The sequence below is a fragment of the Ciona intestinalis genome, chromosome 8 (assembly GCF_000224145.3).
Source record: "Ciona intestinalis chromosome 8, KH, whole genome shotgun sequence".
In the NCBI taxonomy this organism is placed as follows: Eukaryota; Metazoa; Chordata; class Ascidiacea; order Phlebobranchia; family Cionidae; genus Ciona; species Ciona intestinalis.
Window position 1 is genome coordinate 3,931,995 of NC_020173.2, and position 16,443 is coordinate 3,948,437.

General features: G+C 36.3%; 1 protein-coding gene and 1 long non-coding RNA gene across 2 annotated transcripts; one reads left to right on the plus strand and one right to left on the minus strand.

Annotated features, from left to right (window-relative positions):
* The first annotated feature begins 3,515 nt into the window (after positions 1 to 3,515).
* LOC100184061 (integrin alpha-M-like) lies at positions 3,516 to 16,201 on the plus strand. The gene is made up of 26 exons (XM_026835555.1): positions 3,516 to 3,750; positions 4,065 to 4,192; positions 4,450 to 4,508; positions 4,573 to 4,699; positions 4,769 to 4,889; positions 5,230 to 5,345; positions 5,405 to 5,591; positions 5,823 to 6,001; positions 6,076 to 6,143; positions 6,499 to 6,676; positions 6,739 to 6,824; positions 7,163 to 7,417; positions 7,877 to 8,089; positions 8,321 to 8,627; positions 9,003 to 9,151; positions 9,697 to 9,920; positions 10,372 to 10,510; positions 10,938 to 11,048; positions 11,120 to 11,208; positions 11,291 to 11,389; positions 11,459 to 11,576; positions 11,828 to 11,938; positions 12,143 to 12,271; positions 12,336 to 12,449; positions 12,769 to 12,855; positions 15,979 to 16,201. The coding sequence occupies exons 1-26, from the start codon at positions 3,581 to 3,583 to the stop codon at positions 16,123 to 16,125; spliced, it is 3,711 nt and encodes a 1,236-aa protein (XP_026691356.1). The 5' UTR covers positions 3,516 to 3,580; the 3' UTR covers positions 16,126 to 16,201.
* LOC108949686 lies at positions 14,109 to 15,031 on the minus strand. Its single transcript, XR_001974829.2, has 4 exons — positions 14,701 to 15,031; positions 14,576 to 14,634; positions 14,487 to 14,524; positions 14,109 to 14,375 (listed from the first exon to the last, which is right to left on the minus strand). It is a non-coding gene; the product is annotated as an uncharacterized LOC108949686 (long non-coding RNA).
* Positions 16,202 to 16,443: the final 242 nt, after the last annotated feature.

Here is a 16,443-nt window from a genome sequence, read left to right on the forward strand (position 1 = left end):
CTCTGCTCCCAACTCTTCGAAGATATTGCCTTCCAAGTGTTTTACCATTTTCTTAATCTGTGCTCTCCATTTAAATTTACTTTCAAAAGTAGTGGTATCAACTTTGTATTCTATCTGGCTTCGAACTCGGATTGAGCTGAGACAAATCGCTACCAATTTTCCAGATTCATTTTCGAATGCCCCGATCGAAACGTTTTGCAGCAACAAATTTGTAGCACGCTGCATGTGTACTGCAACAGCTTCTTCAAGTGGAACATTCGCAGCTCTCGGTAATTCAGCGAGGGGTGAATAGAATTTGGCAATGAATTCTTTCACCTCTTCTGTGATTTCGTCACCAATGCGGCGAAATTCTATATTGTTCAAGTTTCGGTTCATAGCAATGAACTTATTTGTTTAAAATCTGTCCTTGATTTAATGCCAACCAAATATATAGCCTGTAACACGAAAAAAAGAAACTTCAACTTGCTTTTCAAAACATATTTCAAACTGCATTGTTCAGAACTGCTTTGTGCTTTGTTTACTGTCTGATGATCGACAGTCGCTTGTTCAAGCAATTGTAATTGTGTTTGCATAGCCGCATGTAACCTATATACTGAACGAAATGTACAATGATAGTCAGCAGTCGTGTATTATCATTACACAAACTTCTTTGTTTCCAAAAATCGAGCATTTTAGGAACAAATTAAACTTTTGTCTTTCAATTTCCACATTTTGCTATTTGTTATCGAACGAATGTATTTTATCGCGGTGGCCGGAAAACGACAAGCACATATGTAACTTTGTAGGTAATTTTATTTTTGTGGCGTAAAAATCCAATGAAATTAAGTCCTTTAGCTGGCACCTCAATAAACATGTAACCAATAGTGCTGTTTTCCCTGTATAGCCTATAGCACGTTACAAACCCACGAAGGACATATGCTGCATGCATACCAGACGCTTTAGCTGTAAAAACATAGCTGGTATAATGGATTCGGCTGTTTTTGCAGCACAAAGGAATTTCGTAATTTATATTTCTCATTTATTAGTGTCATTTTATAGCTGTATAAATACGCATTGAAGTTGCAATATACTATATTGCGTAAGCTTAACTTAACAGTAATCATTTGGTATATACCCTATGATAAACATTGCGAATATCCGGAGGTGCCTAAATCGTATTACGAGTACCATTGGGTTTTTTTCTGGGTAATATTGAGTCATACTTAGCTGTTTGCTTCTACATCGCAACGCAGACAACCTAAATTAACGACATATATGCTTTTCACACAGTGGTTATTGTAACGGGCAGGTAATTTGTGAAAGAATTTGCGTAGGTTTTCTCATAGAGTTGATGTTAGGTTAGAAAACAAGCGAAATGCCCTATATACGTTTTAATCAGTCTGTTTCGTTAATCAGTCTCAGTCTGTGTCCCTTTGTGGTTTATGTTTAGTACAGAATATAAACAAAACAGCGTAAAGTTGGTTGAATCCTAATTCGAGCTCCCTTTTTTACGTCGAACCCGAGTGCCAATAATATATTGAAACATTTCTATAAAAAGTACATTTTTTTAAATTATCCTAATAACCCAATTAAATATATATTAGATTAATCAGGACTATCGAGCACTTCATTAAATTCAGCTAAAAAAATAAGATGCAATTGAAGTGTGTTGCTTTGCTGCTGTGCTGCGCTCTGGCTGTGAACCTGTGTTATGGTGGTGTAACTAGACGACAAGATGGCAAACCTGATGCGAGAGGCGATGATTTACATCCCAGTGGGGTGACGAAGAATAAAGGAGAACCTGTCCACATAGGGTATATATCCGGGCCATTGTTGAAGATGATAATGCCCAGCATCTCTTGGATCGACCCACGTTCAATACGATTGGAAAATTATTTCACTGGTATTATTATCTTATAATTCCAGAGACTGCTTATATACGCGGAAGATTGCTTGTATATACACAACGGTCTTTGGACTGCTTATAACCAACGATAAAATTAAATCCAATTTACAGTGAATTTATTTTTTGCCATGTTGACAAGTTGTTTAAACGTTTGTCGCATAACTAAAGGTATAGTATAGGGAGGGGGAAGATGGGACACCGTTTTCCTTCCTTTTTCTCGTCCAATTTGGTATAAAAGAAAGAAAAATTAAAAATTATAAGTCCACGTCCTCACAACTCCCATATACCGTTTAAATTGTTTAAAACCCGATCAAGATATTTGGATATTATATGGTACATGTGTCCCATCTTCCCCCATCCTACTATTAGTCTCAAAGGGACAAAATCAAAATTAATAAGAATAGAGATGCTTGAAAGTGATCTTAAGGTACGATCAAAGTGTTAAAAACGAAACAACAAATAGTTTTGTTTAAATCAAATTACTTCATATTATAAACGGTATATGAAATGTATGCCCTCAGTGTGTTTTCTAATTAGTTCAAGGTTCGTTATTGGGCTCCATACTCGTCGCTGCTACCATTGTTTTGAAAAAAAACACCACAAAGATATATACATGGTAACTCGTAAGGTGACACTAAGTGTATGAAACAGAACAACTGTCGTTTTTTGGCCACACGAGGATAGTTGCATTCATTCGTTCAGATAATAGTCAGCACCCCTTTTATTTAATTATCCATAAAAACTGAACTGATCGATGACTTTGCCGGCGTCTGGTGGCGTTGTTGAGCTATAGAATAAACGAATAAAAAAATACAAACGGTTTTGTGTATCGCGTCTTCTTAAGTTCTACAATAATTTGGTAAGCATGAGCTAAATCAATATGTGGTAATTATAATACCAATCAGTAGGAGGGGCAAACCACTCAACATCCAATTTACACAGTTTACGTCAATCAATAAACAAAAATCCCACGCTTACCGTATATGCTGCTGTTTCTATATACACAGTAAGTATTATTATATTGTTGCGCGGCTTATAAGCTATATATGTGCAACTATGTTTTAGATATAATAGGGTAGGAGAAGGTTCGAAACTTTTCCATTCTATTTTATCATTAAATTTAGTAGTAAACAAAGAACATTTAAAGGAATATAAAACCGTATTCTCACGAGTCGTCACAACTCTCATTGACCGTTATTATATGTTTAAAACACGATATTTCGATATAATTTGATAAAAGTGTCTCGTCTTCCCACCCTACTATATGCTGCAAAGTGCAGCTATGGTAATATTTGTATAAATCAATCGGATGTACGCTGGGTGGATACTTCATCACGGTATATACGCTACATCCTACATATTGGCGGTGTGTATGTGGCTATTAAAATAACTTCTCTTGCCATAAAGAGGCGGTTACTTTATTAGTTGTTTTATGGCTGAATTGTAAGATATAATGCATGTAGTGTAAAGGCATACGTAAATATTACTTGAATAATATAAGGTGAGGTAATTTTCTCATTCCATTTGGTAAAAAACAAAAGAATATTAACTGAATTATAAAATGTTAATTGTTCAAGACACGATCAGAAAATATGGGAATTCGGTGCTAATGGTATCCCATCTTACCCCACAGTGATGCTATTGATCGAGCTGAAGACATAATTTTAATAAATATAATCAAAAAGAAATCATATAATGTATAGAATGAGAAGGTCTATAGGAGCGTTGTCTTGCCTCGTCGCAATAGTTTATTGTTTTGTGAAAATAAAAGCACAAAATATAGAAACAAGAGCACACCATTCTCTTTCTCCGGTAAAATCAGATTTATCTGTGATTCATTTCGGAGCTTCAGTAGTGGTTAAAAAGTAAGTATTGTAGGGTAGGGTAAAATAGGACATAATTCATTATTTTTTGTTCCTTTTTGTGGTATAGCAAACATAGTATATTTACATGTTTAAAAAAAAGCTTCTTCACGACTAAAAAGCGTTGGTAATTGTTGAAAACAAGAAGGAAATATGGGATTTATAGGTGCTAACGGTATCCCATATTATCCCACAGTAGGCTACTATATTTTTATGTTTAGTGCAAACTGATTGCACATGAATTAGCCCAAGTCCATAAAAAATCGAAGAATTCAATGAAAAAATCGACGAAAAAGAATTTGTCATTTTCTCCACAGGACTGCGTCGAATTCTCAAGCGTTTGTTGGCGCACCGTTGGACGAGAGAAAAAATGGATCTTTGTATAAATGTACATTTGATGGGAGAACTAGCGGAAGTAGTCTGTGCATTAGGGAGACTGCGTTCGGTAACTAATACATTATTATAGCATACTTTTTTGTCAACAGTCGTTATACACAGGTGTTCTGTTTACTCACACTTTTTGCCCGCTTACGAGTTGCTATGTTTTAGGGGGTTCTTTTTAAATATATGGCTGAAGCGGTAATTACCGTTAAGTGTCTTACCCAATGACACACACAAACCATAACTTCTGGGTAGAGGCAAGCGCGATAATAACCACTTTGGAACGGCCCTGGCATATTGATCATTGCTGTTGTTTTTCAGATAAAACTGGGGCAATGGGAATTTCTATTAGCATGAACACCGATGATGAAAATATATACGTAAGTGTAGCCTACGCACAGCGTTTACTTGAAGGAGATATCAATACATTGTACCTGAGTATAGGTATGCGGAAATCAACACGTCATCAACTGTCCAAAATCTCAGCTACAAAACCGAATGATTGGAGCGTGTTATAAAAAATCGACAACCACATCGGCAGTTACTTTGCTTAAGTCCCCTTGCACGACTGGTAAACCCTTAAATGCTAAAACAAAACCGTCAAATGCTAAATAAATGCAAACCCACCCTTGTTTTTAAGCCTGTCCCACGGAAGGATTAACTGCCGACATCATTTTCGTGGTGGACGAATCGGGAAGTGTGGACGTAGACGAATATCGGGATTCATTAAACTGGATGAAACAAGTTATTTCATCGTTTAGGTAGTTGTAAATTGAAATAACTATTTTACAAAAATCTGCAAAACATGATTAAGTCTGTGCAGTATCTATGCCGTAGATGCATTTTTACAAAAAATGCATATAAATAGTACTTTGGGGTAAGTAAGGACACTTTAAGCATATAGTGTTCAAATATCCTGATCGAATTTTAAAAACGGCCCCTGAGAATACGGTTTATTTATAAGTTCATTGTTTACTACTAGTTCGGACTAGAAAATAGAACAAGAAGGTGTTCATCTTTCCGACCGTGATATCACTATATATATACGCTGTAGTAGCTTTTGTACAAAAAATATCGTATTATTAAAATTTATATACACAGGTCTTATATCGATAAAGGTGACGTTCACGTTGGTGTCATTGGCTTCAGCAGGCTGAACAATATTGACACAAAAGTCCGGATCCGGTTACAAGCGTGGTCATATACCTCGCTTACAAGTAAAAAATACACAAGTATTAAAGTAAATAGTCGCACTAAGCTACCAAATATACTTCAGGCCAAATTAACAATATGGTTAATGTGAGATCGCTGAATGGATTGACGTACATTGGATACGCGATAAACTTGACAATTACTGAGTTTGACGACCACGGCCGCGAATCTGTTCCGAAAGAAATGATTTTGCTTACAGATGGTGCTGCCACCAAGCCTGAAAACGTTAAACCTGCTGCCGAAAGGGCCAGGTAAAATGAGTTGGATTTTTTATTTTGTATGTAATAGGTTGGGGTAAAATAAGACATGTCTTCATTCTTTTTTCCAAGCCATGTGCTACTAAAGAAGGAATATTTAAATCATTGTATAACCTTTTTTACACGACTCTAAAACAGGGTTGATAATTGTCCAAATACGTCAAGGAAATACAGGACTTAGGTGCCACAGATGTCCCATCTTGCAGTACCCCACTATATCTTCAGGGCCAATGGAATTGTAACAGTTTCAGTGGGGGTCGGGAGTCGTGTAGACGAAACACAACTTCTGACAATTGCCGGGAACGCTTCTCGTGTGTTTAAAGCAACTAACTACGACAACCTGGATAGCGTTGTAGAAGGAGTTAAATCTACTATACAAGATACAGCATCGGTTAAATTAGAAGGTAATATGATCAATGAAAGTAAAAATGCGAATTACGTGAAATATTTTTTTAAATGAAGTATTTTTTTATGTAAGGTGACATTACGAATACCACCAATGAGCTTGCTGAATGCCAACTTGGAATTTCATCTCATGTTACAAAGGTACAACACAATAATACTAACTTATTTATGTCAAAACTTTTTACACTAACGTTTTGCTCAATGGTTTGCGCGCATGCTTCTAACCCAGTTGGTAGGAGTTCAAGACTCGACGCTGCTACCACTTTGGGCGTATGTATGTATTCTTGGGCAAGTCACTTCACGGCAATTGCTATAACTTAGTGGTCACTAGGGGTAGTCTAAACTGTCAGTAAAAGAAAAAAAACTGTTCACAAAGTAATGCTAACTCGTAATCTGGCACGAGGTGTATGAATCAAAACACCCGTGGTATATTGACTGTTATTTTCCGCCACTAGGGTAAAACAAGTAACATTCATTCATTTATTCAATCATACAGAACAACAATATGTACGTTGGTGCGGTTGGTTCGTATGATAGAGCAGGAGCTGTGGTCGATTACAGCGCGGTTGCAGGAAGCGTATCGACGCAATATAGAAGCGTGTTGAACATTACACAATACGCCAATATAGCATCTGCAAGCGGAATAAGTGCCAATCTATCAGACACATATCTCGGTATGAAAATCCACCCAGGTATATATATCTATACATGAAACTTACATGTAATAAATATGAAGGTTACTCTGTTACGAGCGGGAACTTTTTTGGAGGAAATGGTGAATATGTTGCAAGCGGAGCTCCGAGATACAACTCAAAAGGGATGGTTAGTTCAAATATATGTTAACTAAATCTGGATATTTTAGGAATCCCGATTGCGTAAGCTATAGTATGGTTAATCACTGCTACTAATTTGTCTATATAGTGGTGTGGGGTAGGACAGGCTACCGTTAACACATACATTCCACATTTTCTTAATCATGTTTTGACCAATAAACCAAGCTCTTTTGGAGTCGGGGTTCTACAGGTATACGATTCTAAAATAATTTTTGTTTACTACCGAATAAGACGAAGAAAATAAAAACATAATCATTTTTCATATCCTATAGCCTATACTATATACATATTGCAGTAAATAATCGCAGCCAATTTTTGCGGTACCAGGTCGCTGTATACGAAGCAAACAATGTAATGGAGTCGTCGTCCAAGTTTCTTCTTCTGCATCCGAGTGAGACGTCTGGTTTGTGGCAATTAGGAGCTTATTTTGGACATTCTGTGTGTGCTGTGGACATCAATAAAGATTCTCTCGACGACTTAATTGTTTCTGCACCGTTATTCAATGACGTTGCTACAGGTTATGACCAAGGACGAGTTTTCGTTTACATCAACGATCCGAAAGACACCAAGTTACAGAAATGGGTAAGGTAGAAAAATATGTTTAAATATACAAACGCTATTAAATCATATGACCGATAGGATCGTGCCTGTGTTATATAAAGCACAATTTCAAAACTATAATTGCATGTAATGCAATATACAGTTCACTAAGCGCTGCCAAGAATATATAAATTAGGGTGGGTAAAATGGGACACCATTTCATTCTGTTTTCTCGTCCCAATTAGAAGTAAACAAAAACATTCAAAGGATTGTAAACCGTATCCTTACGATTATAAAACGTTGTCAATTGTTTACGATTAGATTATTTGGATATTATGCGCTAAATTGTTCCATCCTACCCCACGGTACTATGTATATGATAGGATAAAACAAACTGTACCGCAAACACTTATAGAACGTGATATCATATTTTACAAGGGAAAGTTTCATCCGCCAACGCAAGGAAGTGATTCTGTAATATAAAGTCTATTCGTGATACAGGTATCTGCGTCATACCACCCACAAATGCTCAGTGGATCAAACGCGAAAGGAGCTCGATTTGGAATGTCAGTCGCAGTAGTTGGTGACGTAGATTTAAACGGATATGACGACATAGCAGTGGGAGCACCATTTGAGGAGATTTATTCAACCGGTAGCGGCACTGTTTACATTTATTTCGGCTCCAGCGAGGGACTGATTGAAACACGAAAACAGGTTTTGATTTTGTGTTAATGTATTTTGCTCAGTATATTAGGGATATGTTTTCAAACATTTTTAAACCATTTAATAGTAAACAATATTTACATAATTAAATAACCGCATCTTCGGGACTACGAAAGCGTTGTAAAATGTTTAAAACACAAAATTATGGGGTTTTATAGGTGCTAACGGAATCCCATCATACACATAGGTACTACATATATCTTAAATGTCACATTTCTTCAGCGCATATTGGGAAAATCTGTTTCGCCATCATTAAAAACATTCGGCGGGTTTATTACATCCGGAGCAGGATCCAAGAATGACGTGGATGGAAACGGATATTCTGACGTTATAATATCATCACCTGCCAGCGATAACATCATTATCTTAAGGGCTCGACCGATTGTGAAAGTTCAAACACAAATCACTTTGAAACCTCCGTCTATCGACTTAATCAACTGCCTTAGTAGCTCAGTTGCTCCTTGTACAAGTGCAGCGGTGTGCTTGTCCGCATTCTACACGGATAACCGAACTTTAACAGCACCAGCACGTAAGTGGAAAGATAGAAATCATATTATCACGGATTAAATATTCATATAACGTCGATTTTGTACACTGAGTATACGAAGCTTCACGCCGGTACCACAATAAATATGGAAATATAGTAGGGTGGGGAAAAGGGAACATGTTTTCATTCTTTTTTGATCCATTTGATAGTAAAGAAAAAAATATAGAAATATATAACCGTAGCTCCTGCGACTCTGCAAAAGCGTTGTTAATTGCCCAAAACACGACCAGGTAAATATAAACTTAAGAGCTAAAGGTATCCATTTTAACCCATAGTATACTATGCTAGTTCAAGTCTTTACTAAGTTTCAATATACGTTGTTAACGCATTGTGGGTACTTATCTATACTATTATCAGCTCTTAATGTTACTATGAAGTTGGATTCTTTACTGGGCAACCCAGTTAATAAAAGGCTCGTGTTCGCTGGGACAACGTCATCCACCCATACAATGGTGTATAACGTCACTTCGCGAAGTTCATGCTTCACTTTGCCGGTTCGACTAAACGTATGTAATATTTACTTTTTATTCAATTACATCTTAATATGTTTTGATTAAATACAACTCAACTAAACGTACGTTATATTTTACCTTTTCAATTCCCTTTTTTGATTAAATACAACTAAATATGACTTTATTTATATTGTATTGTGGGTTTAGTATAGTCACGCTTTTATTTGACACTTTTAGTCACTATAGTTTTTATTCGAAACGTGTTTTAACGACTGTTTTTGCTGCTAAATTCTCTTCGCTTCGTTTTTTGGTACATAAACTATGCAATGCCGTTTACGACACAGAAAAAAAAACTATAGTTTATAAAGTGTAACTTTTATAGTAGTATAGGGGAAGACGGGACACCTTTAGCACATTGATCGTCAACAATTAACAGCAGTCTATGGGAGTGGTGAGGACACGGTTTATAATTTTTGAATTTTCTTTGTTTACTAATAAATAGGACGAGTAAATAGAATGAAAAGGTGTTTATAGTAAATAGAAAAGTAAATAGACGAGTAAATAGAATGAAAACCCTATTATATGTCTTTTTTTAACAGTCAGCATATTTTGCATCGACTTTATCTACGGGAGATTTCGGGATAGCGGCCCGAGTCGAAGCCAGCTATGATTATACGGTGAACCATAAAAACACGATCATGTCAGCAGTCATTGACCCCTTGTTGCCAAGGGTTACTACAGCAGACTGGACGTTAGAAAAGCAATGTTCCGAAATAAATGGGACGAGATGCAGTCACGATTTGAAAATAGAAACAGTATTTTCGTAAGTTGAAATAAAAAGTTTAATAGTTGAGTGGGATAAGATGGGCATGTGTTTAATTTTATTCTGGACTTATTTGGTAATAAACAAATATAGCAGGATGGGGGAAGATGGGACACCTTTTCATTCTATTTTCTCGTACATTTTGGTAGTAAACAAAGAACATTTAAAGAAATATAAAACCTTGTCCTCGCGACTTTTATAGACCATTTTTATTTGTTTAAAACACGACCAGGATATTTATATATTTTGTGTTAAAGATGTCCCATCTTTCCCCACCCCACTATACATTTAAAGAATTGCGTATCCGTAGCCCTGCTGGGAAATAGCGTTATTGGTAACTGTCTAAAACACAACCTAAATATGGGTTTTTAGTTTCAAAGATATCCCATCTTACCCCACAGTACTATATGCGTGTTTAGTTTTATTTTTATTTTTACGGTCATTATTTTAGCGTGCCATCACTCGGAGAACCTTTGATTCTGCGTTCGAATCCAGGAATAATATCGATCAATGTAACGATCACCAATCTTGGTCCCGACCATTCCTACTTTACAAGGGTTAACGTCGTTGGAAATCTTGATCTAAACAAGGTATAGTAGGGTGGGGGAATATGGGACACCTTTAATTCTATTTTCTTGTCCCGTTTGGTAGTTAAAAAAAAAACACTAAAAAAAAAAATAAACCGTATCTTCACGACTTCCATAGACCGTTGTAAATTGTTAAAACACGATCAGGATATTTGGATATTATGTGCCAAAGGTGTCCCATCTCCCCCACCCTATACTGTATATATAAACAAATAACAAATCTTGAGACAACGCCATTTTCTTCTGACTAAATGTAAATAATTTTTTAACTGTAAACATGTTTTAACGACTGTCGTTTTGTCGCTATAAATCCTGTCTTTTCGTATTATTTTTTTTAAATCTTCGCTATACCGAAATCGAAGACAAAATAAAAGTTAACATTATATATTATTAGAATCTTAAGCCAACAAAATTTACATAATGTGAACAGGTTGTCGGTGCATGTGTTACCGTAGCTCCAACTAACACACCAAATGACACAACTGTGAGTTTCAAGTCGGAAAACTCAATTTTGCAAGGTTTTATGCTGAAAGGAGAAAAGGTAAAGTATTAAACCTATGTATTTGTTATATATAAAGTATAAGACTTTACACCTTTATTTCTTTTTCTTAGTGTTCTTTTATATTGGAATACTCGCTACTGTCTTTAACGAAAAGGGCAATGGTGCAAGATATTCTACTAAAAGGATCCGTGTATTCCGGGTAAGATACTTAAATCCTCAAATTCAATTTTAAAAAATGGGTATTAATATAAAATTTAGTCTGTCAATGATTTTTTATACAGCGTCAACGACACAGCTAGCGTTATAGACCCCATCATGCACAACAACCAATTCGAGTTCCGTAAAAAAGTTTTGTACACGGCCACAATCGTTCAGACTAGGTAATTTTTTGAGCCTTTCTTAAAGCTTTATTCCTTAGTAATTATACTTATAGGGGTTTTGATAAACAGCAACTCGGCGCCGAACGCTATGTTCTATAACCGCACCGATTCCACTACAGCAAGCATTTATAACATCAGTAATAGTTATTTAGGAGACTCAAAATATGCTGTGTTTCACAACCACTCGGTAAGTGGAATAATTTGTGTTATATAGTAGGATGGGGGCAGATGGGACACTGTTTAATTCTATTTTTTCGTCTCATTTGGTCGTAAACAAAGAACTTAAAAGAATTATAAAACCGTACCCGTACGACTCCAAATTACTGTTGTTAATTGATCATAAAACACGGTCAGGATATTTGAATAATATCTGCCAAAGGTGTCCCATCTTCCCCCAGCCCTACCATACAACAAGGGGTAACGAATTTTTGCAAGCAGGTTTACAATAGAGGGCCAAACCNNNTTGCAAAAGCTTCTCTTGTGTTTACATGGCCAAGACAAACCAAGGAAGGGCTACCACTGTTATATCTATACAATTTCCAATGCTTAGTAAGTAAATAACATATTTTTTTCGAAAACAGTAGCAAATCTCATATCATTAAAAAATAATAAAAAGGGATCAACAGCAAAACGACAGTAATTAAAATACACTATGGATACAATGTGTGAAAACGAGCCTCGGTTAAAGCGTGGCTGTTGGGCTCCCAAAATAACATTAATTTGTTGACCTATTTATTCTTATATCTACAATAGCCTTCAACTTTGTGTCATTGTGAAACGCTGAACAAAGTAAACGAATACGGACTTGCGATAAACAACGAAACAGGTTTGAAAAATATTTCAATCGACTTCAATTCTAACACAACTCTACCGAGTGAAACTGTGAGTCGAAAATGATATAAAAAAAAACGATTTAAATATTGTAATTTATAAATATGGTTTACAGACCTGCAATGACGTGGAATGCGACTCCATCATGTGCAGTGTCGAGCAACTTGGAAAGTTCTCCACAGTTGTGGTGACGTCATCATTTAAAGTCTGGTTGCCAACATTAACACAGGTTTCGCAATAAATAACTCTGTAATTCTCTAAAAAAAGTGTGTTAATAAAGATCTTGCAATTTAAAAACTAAAACGGTGCCGAAAAAATGAAAATGATGGCTCTAGTGTCAGTTTCTTTTAAATTCACCAACACTGTTTAAACAACCAGTAGTCACATATAATCATGTCTGGTGTATAAATGGACCAACTCTGGCCTAAATTCTAATTCCCATGGCGCGTTTATCGTTGTAAGACATTTCACATAGGAATATATAATATAGATATAGAATACATAAACAATACTTCATCTCTGAGAAATTCTTTTTTTATTTGTTCCAGAATAAACTCGTAACAAAACTCTCAAGCAAGACCAGTCTTAATGTAACGGATTCTCCCATCTATAATGCAGCAGCAACAACAACAAAGGTATGAAGCGGATTTCCGTTATTGTTATATACGCATTTATTGTTCACAGCAAAGTAATCCAACATATCTTGTAAAATACAAGAGAGCGGAGCTTTAATGAATAAACACGTTTCATTAGATATAAAAGCTAAACAAACCGCCAGTGGGCTTCGATGTATTATAATCAAACCCCCTAGAGTCTGGTCACGCATAACGCATAATTAACTTTGATCACTAACTAGCAAAAACAAGATTTCAACATTCTGACGACATACTACATGTCATAAAACAACAATTTATTTTGAAACAAGATAAGGTAATTAGGCAAACAAACTAAACGTAATGTTTATTCAGGAAGCTTCTGAAAAATCAAAACAGGATTAAAATATCTTCATTAAGTTTCTGGCTGGCGTTGGTGGAAAGCCACTACGGCACGACAAGCCCCCAGCCAATGGTAGTGGGTTTCTGCTTAGGTGAGAAACCCTTGCGGGGTGTTACTGTCCACGCAGGTTAAAGAAACCCTATAGACAAAAATGATACAACAAAAAAATAACACACCAACAAATAGACAAAAATAGTACAACGAGTGCAGAGATACAATGTGCCAAACATGCAAGAAACACATTAGCTCAGTCATACAAAAAATGAAGGTATCTAAAAAGCAATTAACACGGACATATTCATTGAAACATCTTCAAAGAAAATATGGTTTAAGTCCTGAAGGACAATCATCTGCAGTGTACACCATATTAAATGTCCAACCACAAGGAGTCGAAGCTAAAAACAGCTCCGCATGACTCGATCAAGGGGTAATTTGCCGTGTTGGTACCGCGATACTCTCGTCGCATTTTCACACAACATATTAACGTCCGGATGTTACGCACCGCATTGACCGTTACTAAACTGCGTCAGTTTTTCCGAACCGCATTGATAGTAACCTAAAATCGAGCGTAGCATCACTGGCGGCGACGTCCACGCAACAATCTGACCGTTTAATAACTCTTAACAAAACTGACGTAACCGCACCGTACGCAGGGTCATGACAATGCTCTGACCCACCGTATCGACGTCGTAGCGTAATTGTGACGTGGCCATCGTCCCAATCACGCTACATGACGTTTTAATATAAAGTTGGTCACTCAAAAAAGTTTACGTTACAATATATTAAATGAACTACTATTACATTTACGTGCATATTACACAACGTGTTGATATACCGCGAGTATTTGTGTATATCCAACATACCGTTTTCACCAAAAGAACCGCTGAAAATGGTTGATATTTGAAGAAACACACAACAGAGTGTACAACAACAAAATCTTGGTACACAAAAAAAGATGTTTGCCATAGTTTCATTGTAAACATTTCAGTAAAATGCAAAATGCACTATATAGTAGTGACTGACTTAAAATAGCTGGCAACATTAGCAAAATAAGAATACAGCAGCGCAGACAAGACACACATACAGCACACAACTATAATACTTATAAACCTCAAACTGTATATCCTTCTTCGTCGGCGTCTTCGTCTTTGTTCTTCGTCTGAAAAGTTAGGATAGTTACGTAACACGCAGAAAATTTTACACCAGTATATTTCGCATTTAAATGTTTTAAAGTTAATATCAAATCAGCACAAATTATAATATACAATACCGTGTGCTTTTCTTATGCAGCTTTATTCGCGGAATCTTCTGCAAAACAATCATTACCTAAAAGTCTGTATATTATTACGTCATAGCCACCTTCATTTTTCTTTCGTGGTGTGGTCCGCTGAATCCTCTGTGACGTCACATACCATGTTCTGTAAACACAATCTTTAAAACGCCATTTAAAGCAAAATAAGTTTGTGACGAAACGATAAACTTACGAAGTGGGTTCTTCTGTTACGTCATCACCACTTCGTGACGTCACATCATCGTTGTTTCTAAATAATAGCATATGTACGTAATAATGTCAATTATGATTTATACTTTACCGATTCTGTAATATACTTGCTTCGCGCTTATGGCGCCAAATAATTAAAATAAACAAGTAACGTGACTTGCGTCGACACAAAACGCGTATGGGGCCCCATGAAAAAAACGTCGCGAAACGTACTTCTACAACATTCGCGTGTTGTTCAGCTATGACGTAGCGAAACTAATGTCGTTACAATAACGCAAGCGGAAGACAGCGAAATTTAACCGATTGTGTCGGGTTGCAACCTAACAAAACGCAGCAATTGTGAACCGGGATAATGCGCGTGACGTCGCGAGTGACGTAATAAAAAACCGACGCGATTCCTGAAACAGAATGTGATAAAGAACAATTTAAACTTACAAAGTAATAAACACAGAATAGGCACAAAACGTGTAGTATTATAATATGGTATATAATGTAGTACAATACTCTTAGTGTATAGTAGTAAAGCTATAATAAATGTTATACAGTTATATTAAATACTATGTCATAATAGAATACTATAATGTAATAAAACAAAATAACACTTAACGTTAAGTCCTGCAAGAAATCTTCCTTAAACCTTCCAACCTCTAACCTGGTGTGGATCTAACTGCATCTAATCTGGAACGTGGTAACTCGCTCTGTAAAAGAGGCGTTTTATGCGCGGAGAAATCAAGGCTGGCACAATCAGCTGGTGCGCCGTTTCAGTCGCGGGAGCAATCTGACCAATCAGCTTTAAGGATTGGATGGCGGGCTGATTGTGACGTCAGTTCCACTTTGTGACGTATAATAAACTAAGTTCACATTGATTCTTGATTTTGGATTGTCGTTTCAAAGGCGATTTCACCTTCAACGTCTTTTCTATTCTATACGAATCTTACGGCGAGGTATGAACCACATCGTAACAAGTTTTACATTTAATATTAAAGACTGAATGCGATAAATAAGAACTTAGACCGGAGAAAACGACCATGGCAAAGAACACCAAGAACAACTGTTCGACGAAAAGGGATCGATATATGGCTACTATACGTGCCAACATGTGAATTATTATTTTATTGTGTTGTGGGTGGAGATCGGACACCTTTACCGCATATTATCCAAATATCCGGATCGTTTTTTTAACTAATTTACAATGGTCCATGGGAGTCATAAGGCTACAGTTTTATATTTATTGTGTTTATATTGTGCATTCTGTCAACAGGCAACTACTGTTGTATCAGAATACGTTCCACCGGTTCCAGTATATGAAAGCGAAATCAACTTAGGACTTCTCATAGGAGCAATAGTTGGTGGAATTTGTTTGCTTGTTGCTATCGTTCTTATCATGTGGAAGGTATATTTAATCTAATTTTATCACCTGTTGTTTGGTCGCTATATCCTGTCTTTTCGTTTAAAATATTTCTAAATCTTCGCTACCGTAACCGAAGAGACAAATAAAGATATTATAGTAGGGTCGGGGAAGATGGGACAACTTTAGCACATAATATTCAAATATACTGATCGGGTTTTAAACAGTTAACAACGGTCTATAGGTGTCGTGAGGACACGGTTTTATTTTAAATGTTCTTTGTTTACTACCAAATGGGACGAGAAAATAGAATGAAAAGGTGTCCCATTTTCACTCTACTATAACTGTTTAATCGCTGCTTATAAATAAGAATTGAAA